The sequence below is a fragment of the Amphibalanus amphitrite genome, unplaced genomic scaffold (genome assembly GCF_019059575.1).
Source record: "Amphibalanus amphitrite isolate SeventyFive unplaced genomic scaffold, NRLGWU_Aamphi_draft 001251F_arrow, whole genome shotgun sequence".
Taxonomy (NCBI): domain Eukaryota; kingdom Metazoa; phylum Arthropoda; class Thecostraca; order Balanomorpha; family Balanidae; genus Amphibalanus; species Amphibalanus amphitrite.
In genome coordinates this window covers 173,805-189,906 of record NW_024882744.1, presented here as the reverse complement: position 1 = coordinate 189,906, position 16,102 = coordinate 173,805, and the positions used below count along the sequence as shown (strand labels likewise).

General features: G+C 45.8%; 1 protein-coding gene across 1 annotated transcript; it reads right to left on the bottom strand.

The window, feature by feature from the left end:
• Positions 1-149: 149 nt before the first annotated feature.
• On the bottom strand, positions 150-13,807 carry LOC122371509 (pickpocket protein 28-like). Its single transcript, XM_043347885.1, has 14 exons — positions 13,618-13,807; positions 8,946-9,077; positions 7,690-7,787; positions 7,279-7,494; positions 5,871-6,018; positions 5,429-5,565; positions 5,060-5,171; positions 4,579-4,690; positions 4,205-4,372; positions 3,783-3,836; positions 3,055-3,260; positions 2,556-2,671; positions 2,245-2,336; positions 150-1,848 (listed from the first exon to the last, which is right to left on the bottom strand). The coding sequence occupies exons 1-14, from the start codon at positions 13,627-13,629 to the stop codon at positions 1,703-1,705; spliced, it is 1,749 nt and encodes a 582-aa protein (XP_043203820.1). The 5' UTR covers positions 13,630-13,807; the 3' UTR covers positions 150-1,702.
• Positions 13,808-16,102: the final 2,295 nt, after the last annotated feature.

Genomic DNA, 16,102 nt, shown 5'->3' with positions numbered 1-16,102 from the left:
ATTGATAGTTATTGTTGAGCCGCACCTAACTATACCGACTACATGAGGACAGTGCGACGGCATCTCTATGAGCTATGAAATTTGAAACAGTGAGGCGCGGAGGAAAAAGTTCCTTGTATATTAAGAAAAAAAAAACAGAAACAGCGCAATATTTAAAGAAATATTTATTTTATTATAATGAAGTGTAGAGTGAGGCACACAGATCAATAAAGATTCATGATGTTGTGGAAAAAGGCACACATGATTCATTTAGCGACGAGTATGAACAGTCCTTTTATGATATACGCTTGCATTGTAACAGCCCATCATCAACGAAACGTATCGGCGCTATCTACATCTTTTGACGCCATTTTGTAAGCATGCTTTATTGCTTATCCATGTGCCTGCACACCTTTCCCACAGCTTTATTCTATACAGGGTAACAAGTTCATCGACACTTAATCTTAAATACATAACTAATAGATCAAGCTTACCTACGACACATGTTGCTTTTAAAATTGACATGAAAATAATCACAATCAGAATGATATCAATGATTTGATAATAACGCGAGTATTTTCGTTGTTTGTTAAATATTTGAGCAATTATATCGATATGACATCGGGCGGCATTGTTTTGCTTTTCAGTGCTAGTTTGCTTGAGTACCGGTATCACATTTCAAGTGTGGTGTCGTTTGTTTACCTGTAGCAAGAAAGGACGAAAAGAGGCGAAAGAAATTCGAACATGATCATGAAATTCGAAAGTTATTCGAACATGATCAATGAATTCTGAAATTGCTAAATGTGTTCCGAGTCCTTTGCAAGAGCTACACGAGGACATATAAGGGAAAATAATCTTGAAGCCTGTAGGCAGTCAAAAAATATCTATTGGTGAACTAAAGCTCTTTTGCTCGTGCCCTGCACCACTGCAGTGAGTGTGACTCGATATCGCAATTTAGTACATTTGACACTTCTCCTAAGGCTATCATATCACATTGATTTGAGTCAGCACACCACGTCCAAAAAAGATTGATATTAAGAGCACTTATTAATTTTCTGTTAATCTTTTTCGTCCATAAATTGTCAGCGTTAGGTATTATATCTACTTTAAAGTTTTAGAAAAATATTTAAGATTTGAAACTTGAACTCTTAATTTATTTGACTTAATTCGTGTTAGGTAAACACGGTCGGTTAATTTTAAAAGTAATGTTTTGCTGTCTTTAAAGGAGGAAAGAAAAACAGGAAAAACCTACAAATTTAATTAATTTTGCTGAGTGAGGCGATGGACATTTCAGGCTAAAATGAGCTTTTCAGTCGACACCAGTCATTTTGCTGAAATAATTCTTACGACAATTTCAATTGAATAGGAGCAGGCGACAGAAATTATTTCACGCGTAAAATACACTTAAAATATGTGATAAAAGTGTAGAATGCAAGCAACTATCATTATCGTGGTATCGCACACACTACCTACTACAGCTAGCTGTGTGTTCATTCATCAACTATCGTCAACAACCAAAAGTAGCGCGAGATAGGCGATCGAAGTCGATCGGTGGCTAACAAGGCTCTGCAAAACCTTGCTTGAGTCAAACGCCACCCACTGCTGTAGAAGAGGTCCCCCACACAACCCCACGAGTTCCTGTCACACCATGCTGGGACTGGGACAATAATGGATCGACACAATCCTTCTCAGTTCTCAGCTCGATATCTGCTGCCCTCCATTATTATCCGGGTTGTTTTGTGACTGGCGTTACACTTTGTGTTCCCTTTGTGTCGCCCTTGAAGTGGTTCAGAATGAAGAAGTAGATTAGCTCAAAGACAGAGACGATGGAAAATCCCATGAAGAGGCCCAGGAGTCCACCGATGTTGGCTGGAAAGAAAAGTGGACAAGCACTGGCTTACACCGTAAAACGAGATCATACCACAAGGTTTATTATAGCGCTACTGCATTGAGAGGCACAGGGAGTAGACAGAAGGTATACAGATAGATAGGGCCAAAATAAAACGCTGCACTGTACCGACTGCTGAAGCTATCGACTCGAGTTTGACTGCCCTCTATTGAACGATGTGGAACTACTAGTTGGTGAGGGCAGAAGAAGCACATGTCTTGTGCGAGTTTATTTTTCATGTTTGGGGCCTGTGTAAAGTCTGTCATTAAATAATGACATGGGATCGGCTTAAAGTACCTTTTAAGTAATGGCATCATTGCAAATATTTCAAACTATGTGCCCACACACATTTTCCGACTTCAAAAAAGCCAGCTTACCGATTAGCTGATCGTTGGTGAAAACGACATCACGTTTGTAGCGGGTGGCCGAATTCGTCTTGAAGTAAAAGTGAACCTTTGCCATGTTTTCCCTAAAAAAAATGAGGCTGTCAGCAAATGAACATGAGCATTTGTTAGGCGTTTGCGTAGTCTTGCTAATTAAATAGTGTCGACGCAATCAATCATTTCCTCTTTAAAAGGCTGCAATAAAGTTCTGACACTTAAAATGTGCGCATGAAACAGCATAAAATTAGATAACTTCAGTAAAGACGTTCCGCTGAATCGGATGGCACACGTTCATGTGCTCTTACTGTGCATACTGGACGGCCATGTCGTATAGGTTAGCCGACAGTGTGGCGTTGGTCGAGATCAGCTCCATGGTCTTCCCACTGGTCACCATAGGGCAGTGCGGCTGGATCATGTCGTCCTGCACCACGGAGGGGTAACATCGGGTAACAGAGAGCCGAGAGGTAATGCCAGGTAACTGTTGTCAGGTAGGACAACAGAAGGCAACAACCGGTCAACTTCTTCGATCAGTAGCTAGCAAGAAGCCGCAGCTATTCTCTCCATCCAAATCTATTTTCTCCATCGTAAGACGTAATTACATGAATAATCAAATACCATATTTCCAAAGCATAGCTGTCCTTATCTCACCGAGCTACATGCATGATTATATGTGCCTGTTTAAGTATTATTTCTATTTCATCATTATCTTAGTGCTTATGCCTGCAACAACTCATGCAGAGTTGGAGGGGTTGGTGGGGTGAGGGTTTGAAGGGGTCATCATGTCAACCACGTTATCCCTCTCACCCATTCTCCGAAGTTGTTTTTATCGACGGCGAAGCAGATTCTCTCGAGGATCGCCTGGAAGGTGTCCGTGAAGGCGTCGTTTCTGATGAGCTCCGGGCTGGGGAACTGCGAGCTGGAGAGCTCCGTCCAGTACTTGGTCTCGTCGCACGCAGGCAGACAGTTGTCCCAAAAGTGGGTGCTCAGCTCAAAGTCCTTTGATAGTCGTTCTGTGGAGAATGCAGGCAGACCTATGTCGTTTCTCCAAAGGAGATATTTACAGTTCTAATGTGCTCTGGATGGGATGGAAGCGACGTGTTAAGTACGTTTTATGTTTATTTTCTTTGCTATCATTTCTTTACATGTCTTGAATAAGCCAATGGTTCAAATGAAAGCTAACAACATAAAAGCTAGTTTGCACCATCGTGATTTGTCTTTCTGGTAAAGTTTCATCAATCTAAAAAGCAAATATTTAGAACTGCAGCTCAAACATGCATTGGGTTTTTCATCGCACAAATGAATAAATAAAGAAATGCATGAATAAATAAATGACTACATAAATGAATACATTGAAATGAAAAAAGCGTTATAAGTTGAATATAATACACTGCTACGTTATTGCGAAAGAGCACTACACAAACGACATGATGCGCACTTAAGAATTTATCACTGGTCCATGGTGGGAACCTTGAACCTTGATGCTGATCGATGGACCTCTCAAACGAGATACCTACCTTGCATTAGAATCTTACCCAAATAATTATGCAGACAGGGCATGTCATTTTCGTGGCATAACTCGCCATTGCCTGAAACGATAATTCAAGTCACCAGATCTGGCCAATGGATTCACTTTCCTGCACTACTTAAACCGACTAAGACTACCGTAACGTTTGAAGTTGATTATATGGAAATGAGTAGCATTTTATGATACTCCATTAGTGAGTGGTAGAGACATAAGGTGGATGCAATTCATTAATTTTGACATGCCTACTTCTTGATATAGCACAATGATAATTTTGATTAACGTATGTTTCACTCATGAAAATGATCATTATCTGAATAGGTCAACTATCGCGAGTCCTACAATCATCAGCGAGTTGCATTACCATTATAAATGACGTAGAGTTGGCTAATTTAGTCGCCATTTTAAACGTCCATCATTTCCGATGCTTACCTGGCATATAACACGCGACGCAGCCGCACTTTTTGTGTAGTTCTTCAGCTTCGTGACTGATGAGACAGTTTGCCAGAGTGTATATTGGAGTATCGGTAAACTGGAGCTTGACTTCATCTTCTTTGAAACAATTCCTTTTTTGAGGGGTGAACTTCTCAACCGCTCTTTCTGTAATAACCATAAACGTAGCCATAAAACATTGCTAGCTTAAGTAACTCATACGTTAGTTAAGTCGTTATGTTCATGAAGCTCTGGAAACATAAATAAATACCCTCTAAATGTTTAAAGATATTACAGAATAAATATTTTTGCAGACTACACTTGCACATTAGATTGTTGATCCTTGCACGGGCACCCGTACTAAGTCAACTCACTTGTTGTAAAAGTCTGCTCGGCCCCGACGGCCACGAAGATCTCCTGTCCGGGAGGCACGGCCATGCCCCGCTCCCCCACCTCGGGCTCGTCATGACTGCCGTGCACCAGCAGCTGAAGCGGCGCCCGGCAGATAAACGTGTTAACAATGTATTATAAAGCATTACCATTCATCGCTGTCTGATCTGCATTTCCCTTTCACGCTGAGCCTAAATACCAAAAAGTTATAACATTCTTGCTGATAGTTCGTTGCTGGTTCTTAAATATTTGCTACGTAGGTACTCGTACAATGTATGTTTTTAAAGGTACGGAAGCTGGAAGGCTTAGCACTTAGCACACTAAATGATTGCGTGAATTATATAAAAGCTAACAGCGATGCACGTTGTCTCGCTCTCGGTGCAGGCCTTTGTGTTTGTGCATCTTGTGTGTGTGTGGGGGGGGGGGGTTAGGGTTTTAATGCACTTTTCTTGCAGCTGCTCTCACCTTGAACCCTACGGAGAGGAAATTCGACATGAAGTACTCGTATCGTCTGGCGTCGATCATCACCGTGAGACCGTTGGTGTCCCCGGCGCCCGAGTAGCGGATCTCGTCCTCCCTGAAAGTGGAAACGTGCTCGGACAACATGGAAACAGGTGGAATGAATGCCCTCCAGACCCCCAAAGGCACTTGTCCCAGAAACGATCGGCTGACATACATGATGTTTATTTATAAATACAATATATGCAAGCCTGTTTTGACATTTTGAAATGATTACCTGCACTCTGCAGGCTAAGGAGACCAGCTGGAACTTTTGGTTTCTTTTTTTTCTGTCTCAGTATCTAGTTTCGGTAAAACTGCATGCATATTGCATACCTTGACACGTTGTATACTGCGTTGAAGAGACAGCAGAAGCCAAAGTCTGTCTGATGCGTCTCGAACAACTCCGAGCACGGATAGTTGGTGCCTCTCCACGAGCATTTGAACATCATCTCTTCACATGACGGCGCCGTCTGTAAACGTCAAACAGGTCAAACTCAAGATCAAACAATATTTGTGATCGATGTCTTACAAGTTACAATGGTGTCCCCTTCACGACTCCAATATCCGATTACCTATATGCTACATAACTACATATTTGCTATGAGGGGCTTAAACTGAACACTAACGACTAATGCTAGCAAGTGTTTTAATTGCCTATGACATTGTGTGAGCGCTTTAAAACCGTGCGTCGTACTTGGCCTGTTATAAAGTGACGAGAAAACTCGAATTCTGCGAACAGTTTCAGCTGTTGCTGTTAATGGTACCCATGACTCACCAATTGTATGACTTTCTTGATCTCCTGGTTCGTGAGGTGTTCGTCCTCTTCTTGCTCTGACGAGCAGAGTCCCTCGGTACAGCCGGCGTACACCATATCCAGGATGCTGGTCACGCGGCTCAGCCACTCCTCGGCGTCAAACCGCTCCCTGTCGTACAGAGGGGGCACTGCTGTTATAGTACAGACCTGCTGTGTCTGCCTCGTGCATATCTAGACAGGAGGGGCATTCAACAAGCTATTTTCTACCGTGTTATTATCGCACCCTTATACTTGATTGGCTTCTTAACCCTCGCCCGTATAGGGGGGTCGAACGGACCCCCCCCCATGGTTTTTCGCGAATAACTCGCGTAAAAAGCGGCCGATCGCGACGAAACTTTCAGTACCCTCGCGTTAATCAATTTTACACTTACCCTGAAAATTTCATGACCCTGACCCCAATGACCTTTGACCTGTGACCTACTTTTCGAGACCATGTTTGGCCGGAATCGCGATTCGGCGTATGTCGGCTCGCATTAGCCGCGCGTTTGCAGTCTTTTCGTGGTTTCAAGCGTTCAAACATGTGATATGATGTTGCCCCCATGCATTAGGGTGGGTGTCAAGGTCACCTGAAGGTCAGGTCAGGTCATTGACCTTTGGTGACCTCGGTTCACTTTTTCGAGTTTTACATGTTTCTAGGCCAGTTTTTGGTGCTGAATTCGAATTTAGCAACCATATGAACATTTACGAAGTAGTTTTGGTGCCTTCGTAACATGTTACGAAGCTGTCAGAGGCGGTTGACACCTACTAGGAATACCCGGCAGGACCCCTACTGGTTGACCTGACCTGACCTGACCCGACCTGGACTAAATGCATAAAGACATCATCTGTGATCAAAACTAACATGATATTCGTGACCAGCGCCCCGAAAAACTCGATAGCAGCCACACTTTACGACGTTCTAACAGGTCCCGATTTTCCCGACTTTTGGGTCATTGACCTGACCTGCAAGGTCAACCAATGACCTAGAACCTTAAAATTAGGCATCATCGGCTTCCTCTCGTCACGGGCAACACGCTCGTTTTTTCCGCGAAGCTCTAGCTCGATCAGGGGCGAAACGGCAAGGGGGGGTCCAACGGACCCCCCCCCCCCCTTATACGTTCGCGGCTGGAAAAACACCAATACGGGCGAGGGTTAAGATATGTGATACAAAGAGCCTGGATATAAGAGCCTGGTTACGATATGCCTGGAGCTGCAACCTTTGCTGTTAGGATGATGGCCTACATATACCACCTGGCATGCCTCCGCAACTCATCTACAAACCACCTTTTAAGCCGTTACATCTCCTCACCGTCTAACTAATCTACTTCCTCACGATCGTATTCTAACCGGTCTCACTTCCTCATTACATCCTCCTTTGAAGCATTCTCACCGGCCAAACACCTCCACCTGGCTGGGAGGGATGTGGTTCACGTTGATCTTGTTCATGTTGCAGATGGTCAGTGCAGGGAACGGCACCTTGTGGATCGGGTACTCGGTCGTATCGATGCTGATCAGCGTCGGCGAGTTGATAAAGTTGTCGATCACGTTGAAGATCAACCAACCAGCCGTGATAGCCATGCCTAGCAGCACCAGTATCCAATAGCATCTGAAAGGACAACACAGGTAGCCGACATTGAACATTCAGCGGCAGGTAAATGATCATAGGAAGATTAATCAACTTCCGTCATTGCATGTCAGTGGTCAATTACTACTGCCTATGCAAGTAACCATGACTGCGAGCTGACTATAAAAATGTCGTAATTTGACGCTTGAAGAGTTGACCGAAAGCGAGTTTCCGTACCGTTTCCAGCTGATTTCGCGGCACGCGTACTTCACTCCGTGCAGCGACGTTTCCTCGCAGTAATCGCTGCCGTGCTGCCTCAGTCGACCGCAAAAGCTCTGCAGACAAACAGACAAACAAATGCAAACAGACAGATAGTCACACGGGAGGACGGCTATGCGTACGCTCGCAGGCGAGCACCTTCGATTGCGAGTATGATTAGAGTTTTGTTATTGTTTTTTCGGCCCCATTGCCATTTACGTAACTATATGCATGTTGTTCTAAGTCAATTACAAACAAAAAGCTATATAGCGTATACAATGTACATTACGTAAGCCACTTTACAGAGTGATATTGTTTGCAAGTTCGTAAGCCCGTAGGATATTTTCCTAAAGTGATGGCTAAAGACACGTGAGGGACCATTATCATCATTCTGTTGTCGGAGGAAGCATCAAATAACACCAATGTGTTTGCACGGCTGTCCATATCAGTCGGAAAGGTGATCGTGTAGGAATCGAGCAATGCTGACCAATCATCTACAGTCCCAAGTGGCGCATTGACCGAGCCCTGTCCCCTCCCCAACTTAGTGCGCTAGTTTGCCGTGACTCGGGAGTTTTGCAACGGACAATTTCGTGGAGCGTGACAGGTAGCCGTCAACTTTTGGCGGACGTTTTACCATGCTGCCGGATACGGGGTAGCATTTACGCCGTGTGAAAGCATTTGACTCAGGGGTGGTGTGGAGGTGGGTGGATGACAGATCATTAGGTGTTTCATGGTTTGTGTGTCAACTGAATGTGTTCTGTATGTTGGGAAGTATTGTAGGAGCGAGTTAATCAGAATTCGTTTCGAATCAATTTTTCTGCATACATTCAAAAACAATGAATGGATAATATGACGCATACATTCCAATGCATTAGGTGAGGCGCCTTTTTAACACTTTAGCATGCGATATTAGCCGTTTTCACGACGGCCATCTGGTACACATCTGGTGCACATTTGGTGCCGATTTAGGTGCAGATTTGGTCAAAGTAGGTTTAGTGTGTCTCTTAGTAGCTATCAGCTAGGGTTGCACTAATTGCTCATATGCCTGCTTTGTCATATTATCAGAAAGTATCATCGATTAAAACACTAAAATAAATGCATAAAATAAAGATATTTGCTGTAAAAGAGATAAGGTGCAGATTTGGTCAAATTAGGTGCACTCGCCGGATAGCCCATCGTGAAAATGGCTAATGTCACCATAACCTCAGAAAGGGAGCCTTTGCTGGAATTCGCACCTGCGGCCGCTGGTTTTTCCGCTCAGCTGTCGACGGTTCTGCGGGCCGTGACGCGGGTCGGGCCCAGTCGTCTCCTCGGCCACCCATCGCTGACCGCGTGACGAACACCTGGATTTTGTCGCCGTGCATTTTCTGCAACAGAACGTACCTCTCAAAGTCACGGCGGTCGCTGCTTAACCCTCGCCGGACCTATTGGTTTTCTACATACGCGCCGGCCGAGGGGGGGGGGGGGCGGGTACGACCCCCCCTCGCCGTTTCGCCCCTGGTGGAGCTAGCGCGTCGCGGAAAAAACGAGCGTGTGCGCCGTTACGAGACGCAGAGATTGGTACCCGATTTTAAGGTCCTAGGTCAACCGGTGATCTCTGAGGTCAGGTCAAGTGCCCCTAGGTACGGTTCAGTTTTTGGTGAATAACTTACGCAAAAAAATGGCCGCAGAGCGCCGATTTTGGCAGCATCGTGTTCGCCTCGTCCAGGCGCGTCGAATGATATACTTTTTGTCCGGGTCAGGTCAACTTGGGGTGTTGACCTCAGGTCAAGGTCAGGTCAGCACCCCAAGGTCACGAAGTTGGTCGAAAGAGGTCATGTCGCATATCATTCGATTCGGCAGGCCTTCCTGAGTCCATTAGTGGCTTTCCCGACTCGCTAGCTCAATTTGATCAAGAGTTATTGACGAAAAACTAAAATGACCTTGATGACGTCATAAATGACGTCACGCAAGGTCAACATTGCAAAAGTGACGCATCTAACCTTGCAAGGAGTGCATGAAATTACGATTCTGTGTGCTTGAGATAGTTGGAGATCGTTCCCGGCGCAAGAATAGCAGTTTTCATTTTTCCCCATTTGACTTATAATGGTGAGGTCACGAAAATGACCTGACCTCATATGACCTTTAGGAAAAATCCGAGATATACAAGTTGTGGGACTCATAATGGATACTAGATCCTGCAAGTTTCATTTCCCTGCGACATCTCCTCTGGCAGTGAGGGCGTTGCAAAGTTGCGACATCTGAAGACCGTGCAGAGGTTCACTTATGACGTCATAGGTCAGTGACCTGACCTGACCCAAAAATGCGGTTGGTGTCAAAAGATCCGGCTTGGATCAAAGGTCAGGTATGCCAAGTTTCAGCTCTCTATCGCCAGCGTGTTCGGAGCTATCGCGAAAAAAACCTATGGAGGGGCGGCACCCGCCCCCCCTCGGCCGGCGAGGGTTAAAAATAAATCTGAAATAAAATCTGACACCCGCAGTAAGGGATGATTTGTACCCCGACAAATGTGGTGTCAATATGCGTAGAAACGTTTTATTGCACTTTGCTATTTTATGGGTTCCTGTATCTCCTAAAGCACCTTCATAAGCAGGACTAAGCGCGCACTGAAAACAATTTAACCCAAGGCTGGCGAGTAAACCGGTGTTTTACGGGTACCCCTATCCGCAACCATTTTTAACCACCCTCCCAGGAGTAGTGCTAGGTCCCATTGCGGTGTAGTCGTACTTGCTCTGAGCGGATATAACCGCTGTCAGCGAACAAGTCCGCTGAGAGCAGGGACGACTACACTGCAATGGGACCTTACTGTACTCCTGGGAGGGTGGTTAAAAATGGTTGCGGATAGGGGTACCTGCAAAACACCGGTTTACTCGCGGGCCTTGGGTTAAATTGTTTTCAGTGCGTGTGGGGCGTGGGCCGTTTATTCTTCTGATACAATCGTTCAGCTAGTTTAGCGCAAACGAAGTTGCGAAGTCCAACTGAATGGTTGGAACTTGAATGATGACCATTAATCATAATCGCATTGTTTCTTTGCGATGAGCGACCTCAGCATTTTCGCTGAAGGCACGCCATAAACGGCCATGTCATTCGCTCATCGATAAATACGGCGAACTGAAGCTTAAAGAATACCACAGGGAACATACAAAAAGGAGCTCAAGAGTGAAATACATGCAACAGTCAACATTCGTTACTAACATATTTTAAGTGTTATTGTTGCCTTTGTCTGTTTAAACCAGGAGTCGGCAGCCTACGGCCCGCGGGCCGGATCCCGTCCGCGACCATCTGACGACCGGCCCAAACCAAATAACTAGTTTCGGCCCGCGGTTCCTACAGAAATAAGTTTTTTTTTTCTATACAAAAGTGACTTAGGTGTACGTTGGCACAAGAGTTCTTCCTACACATATCTATTTCACTTTATTTTCACTTGAATATAATTAGATAAATAAAAGAAGTTGACCTTTTCCTCGACATCAAAAATGTAAAAAGCCGAATAATATATTTTAAAAAACGGTGAGCTTTCGGCCACTGGCCTTTATCAAACCAACGTGATAACAATGGTCAACCATTGTTATCACGTTGGTTTGATAAAGGCCAGTGGCCGAAAGCTCACCGTTTTTTAAAATATATTATTCGGCTTTTTACATTTTTGATGTCGAGGAAAAGGTCAACTTCTTTTATTTATCTAATTATATTCAATATGTTCCTCGCTCGAGCACTTAGTAATATTATTTTCACTTGAGTTAATTAGCACCATTTGAAAATACCTCTGCCTAATTCTAGACAAAACTTGCAAAATTAAGCTTTGGTCAGTAGCTGTTTCTAAACAACTGCTGGCTACGAGCATTACCGCCAATCACGCTCACCATACGATCACCATCCGCTTACCATCCGCTCCGATCGGCTTCGGCAGTCAAAAACGGGCAGACGTGCAAATGTAAGTACGTGCAAACGCGGTTACCATACTATGTTTCGACCCGCCGGCTGCTTCAAAATCTCAAAATCTGCTTCAAAATCTCACTCGAAAACTGCTGTGCAAGTGTATTTTCGACATAGCCCACAAATGACCTTAGGTCATTGCATGACCTTGAGAGGTCAAATGAGTGTTGGGAAAGTAAGATTAGATGCTGGCGAGTCGAGTGGTGCCATTTTTAGCGCTCTAGCTCTAGGGGAGAGTGGGGAAAGATGCCCAGGGTTTTACTTTGTCATATATTATTCGAAAATGACGATCCGAAAGCAAAAACTTGGAGTTTCAACGGAAGCCGACATCATTTTTCTCCAAAAAATAACACTCTTTCGTGCCTGAAATATGATAGCTTTTATGCTATTAAGAATTTTCCTCAAGAAGTGAAAGGGGGCATCTTACCCCACAGGGTGGGAAAGACGCCCCCTGGCGTTGGGGAAGATGCCCCCTGCACTATATGTGACATAAATGGGCACGTGAATCGCCTGAACGAATCAGTAGTCCCTTCGAGCCTGCAATAGGCACTAAACGTCATCGTAAGGGCCCTCAAAAGTAGTCGTAAGGGACTTCAGAGGTCATCTTTAGGGCCACCATAGTTCAGCGCGGCCAAACAAGCCTCCGTGGTGGCGTTCGGAGACCGCTGTGGGACCCTTATAGGTCTATATGATGCTTGAGGGACCTCAAGCCCATCGTGGGGACCTCAGATGCCAGCACGGCCCGTGGAGCCAACGTGGGAGCTCTCAAAAGATGTCGTAAGGGGCCTTGGAGCCAATAATGGGGCCCACAGAGGCCGTCATGAGGGCTCTCAGAGTCATATGCCGCCCAATAAGTCGTTATGTGGGCCGAGAGACCGGCATGGGAAGCACCCGACCGTACTGGACTCTCAATAGTCCCAGATCGGCTTTTGTCTCTCATCACAAGTATGTACTAAATGATTTGACGGGTTCCTTGAAGGCCAGCATACGGATTTAGGGGGGCGTCTTTCCCCATCAGGGCAGGGGGCATCTTACCCCAAGGTACCGAATTAGCATTAAATCAGTACAATTTGTTAGCCATAAAACTACACCCTGAAACAAACTGTTTGGGACACAGTACACGCATGTTAATGTATCACGACTATAGCAAGGGACGCAAAAATTATCTACTTTCTTTGGTATTTACAATGTTTTGACCTCAAAAGATTTTTTGAAAGCAGCAAATAAAAAACATGCAATCACCAGCCAGCCGTTGCCCAACTGAGTTCCGCAAATTTTTGTGCAGTTAACAAGGCAGGCTTCCGCTTTACGCTAAGAACATTCATTTCCAGGTTCGAGTTTTTGTTTAGCCGCTAGAGGGGGTGGGGCGTCTTTCCCACCCTGGGCATCTTACCCCACTCTCCCCTACTTGGTGGGCCACAATCTGCTGTGCAAATTTGGGCCACGTGACCTTTGCTGACCTCTGTAGGTCAAACGGCTAGGAATGCCACCAAATGACTTGGACTGTGGATTGGGCATGTCATGGCCTACATTGTGTGCGAGTTTCAGCTTGATCGGAAGTGTCCCGAATCTGGGCTGAATCCGGGCTGAATCTGGGCTGAATATGGGCTGTCTTGACGGACATTGGTAGGTACTACATAAATACTGGGGAATGCGATTCATTCATCTAGTGAAGCGATTCACCATCCAGAAAGAGATACCTAGTTTCTTTTATGTCCACTTAAGAGTCTAAACGCTTCGCTGATATTTTTATTTACTTCGCTTTAATTACGCAGACATCTTGTACTAAACGCATTTGAAAGGTAGGTAACACCATGTAACACATATCATTTTAAACGCTCGCCAATTTACATTTACAAGCGAATTCGGATATGCGATGCGGTATCAGATATATCTATATGCAACACAAATAACAAGAATTGGGTGCCCAAATGTCAGTGCATGTGTCCACTCGAAGTTTTCCACATTTCATACCTTATCTTGCATGCTTAGGTGCCGCTCTCGGGTCGGTCTGCAGCGCAGTCTGGTTGTCCGTAGGCGCAAGCATCTACCTTCCTTGACGAGCCGACGTCATCTGGTCCGTCAGGCTCTGCTGGCCACCAGGCTCTCCAGGCTCCACACTGCCACCCCCCACTCCGACCTGTCACCCAAACACTCCGCGAGTGCCCCCAGCGACCCGGACCGACCGCCGGCGGCCGTCGGGGTTCACTGCCGCTCCGCTCCGACACCGTCACTCGGCCGGTGTGACTCGTGACGCGGCCGCGCACCGGCTGTCACACGCCAGGTACTCGTATCGCGGCGGAGCTCCAGGGCAACCGCCCGTTCCCACAGTACGCAATGTATAGTCGAGGGGCGAACCCCTGCCACTGCCGCCGCCGCACACGTCGCACCGCCGTCGTACTCAATGGCGTTCTCCGGGCATTCTCATTGTAAGATGAATGCATTTTTATCGTTAGGTATAGGTAATAGCCGTTTTCACGACGTCCATCTGGTACACATTTGGTGCACATCTGATGCAGATTAGGTGCAGATTTGGTCAAATTAGCTTCAGTGTGTCTCTTAGTAGATATCAGCTATAGGGTTGCACTTATTGCTTACATGCCTATATACAGGGGTGTGCACTAGAATCCGGAAAAACTTAAACTTGGTGTATCATATAAAATTTTTTAAATATATCACTCTTCTTTTCCTCATAGGTTTGTGACTTGAGTCGTCTTCGATCGGAAACAAAATAAGTAGAAATGTCCTCTGAGTTACATAGAGCGCCGCACCGCAATTTTTGTGGCCCTCCGTTGCGGCCGCGCGCCCAAGGAAATTTTGGACTTATTTCAGTTCCCGAAATTGACCGTGTACGACTTTGCGAAGCTGCTCAAAGAGTCTGAAGAGACGATGAGTGAGTCTCTGACTCCCAAGAGGAAGGAACAGGGCCGATTCGAGGTTCGGAAGCGGAATAAGAACTTCTTGGAGCAGCTCGAGGCCATTATTGGAGAAGGTCCGAGCCTGCCCATGCAGAAGGTGACCTCGAGGCTCATTCTGCGCAGGGCAACAGTTCTTCGTGCCATTCACGAGGATCTCCGATATCATGAGCTACGTTCTCGAGGTGAGGCAGATGCTCTCAGAAGTCATAAAGACCAGGAAACTCTGAGATGTGAGCTGCTCATCACTTCTTTGAAGCACAGAGCTGCCGGCCGGATCCGCTTCTTTCTCTGCGAGAAGATCTTCTGTGTCCGGTCGACCACTAGCTATGGGGCGTCCTTGAGAGAGAGTCCAACAAAGGAACTCACAACACTTTCGACTCCCTGAGGACCGCCATTATCCAGGCCGTGACCAACTTAACCCGGGAGCAGGTCACCAACGCCTGCGGCAGGTTCCGGCGTCCTGTGGAGGCTGTGATTGGAGCTGGAGGGGGTTAAGTCGAACGATAGTGCAGAGGAGGGATCAGTCTTCGCTATAAAAGTAAAAATTTTGAAGTGAAGCCTTGCGATACCAAATAAACCCTTCAGTTCTTTCCCTAAGTTTTTTCCGGATTCTAGCGCACACCCCTGTATACTTTGTCATATTATCAGAGAGCATCATCGATTAAAACACTGAAATAAATTCATAAATGAAGAACTTTGCTGTAAAAGAGATTAGGTGCAGATTTGGTCAAATTAGGTGCATTCGCCGTATAGCCCGTCGTGAAAACGGCTACTCTCTGCATATTATAATGCCTTAATTAATCGTATGTAGGAAGTTTTAGATTATAAATTTATCCGCTCATTGCAATAAATGTTCGTTATCGGACCCGTGAATTGATTTTAAATGTTTACATAGACGCACCATGCTTAAACATCTAAAGCAAAACAAAAGGGCATGAGAGGACAAATGCACTGGCAGTAACGTCCAGACTTGTGACAGCTCAAGAAAAAAGTGAGCTCGCTCAGCTCAACTCCGTCTTATCCGCTCCCGCTCAGCTCCCGCTCAGTTTAACGCGGCTCAGCTCAGCTCACGTTCCGCTCAAACCGGCTGCGCTCCGCTCACGCTCAGCTCAGCTCAGCTCAGTTTCCGCTCAGCTCAGCTCAGCTCAGTTTCCGCTCAGCTCAGCTCAGCTCAGCTTCCGCTCAAGTTTCCGCTCAGCTCAGTTTCCGCTCAGCTCAGCTCAGTTTCCGCTCAGCTCAGCTCAGCTCAGCTCAGTTTCCGCTCACCTCAGCTCAGCTCAACTCAGTTCCCGTTCAGCTCAGCTCAGTTTCCGCTCAATTCAGCTCAGCTCAGTTTCCGCTCAGAAAAAATGTACCGATGAAAAAATGCACGGACGAAAAAATGTACAGACGAAAAAAATGCGAGATGAAAAAAGTCGGACGAAAATCTGCGGACGAAAAATTGTCCCACGAAAATCTTCTGGACGAAAAAAAAAAAACGTCATGGAATCATCTCAACTAGGCGGTGTTTCACGGCCGAGAGCAGCACGCCCACGCCGCCA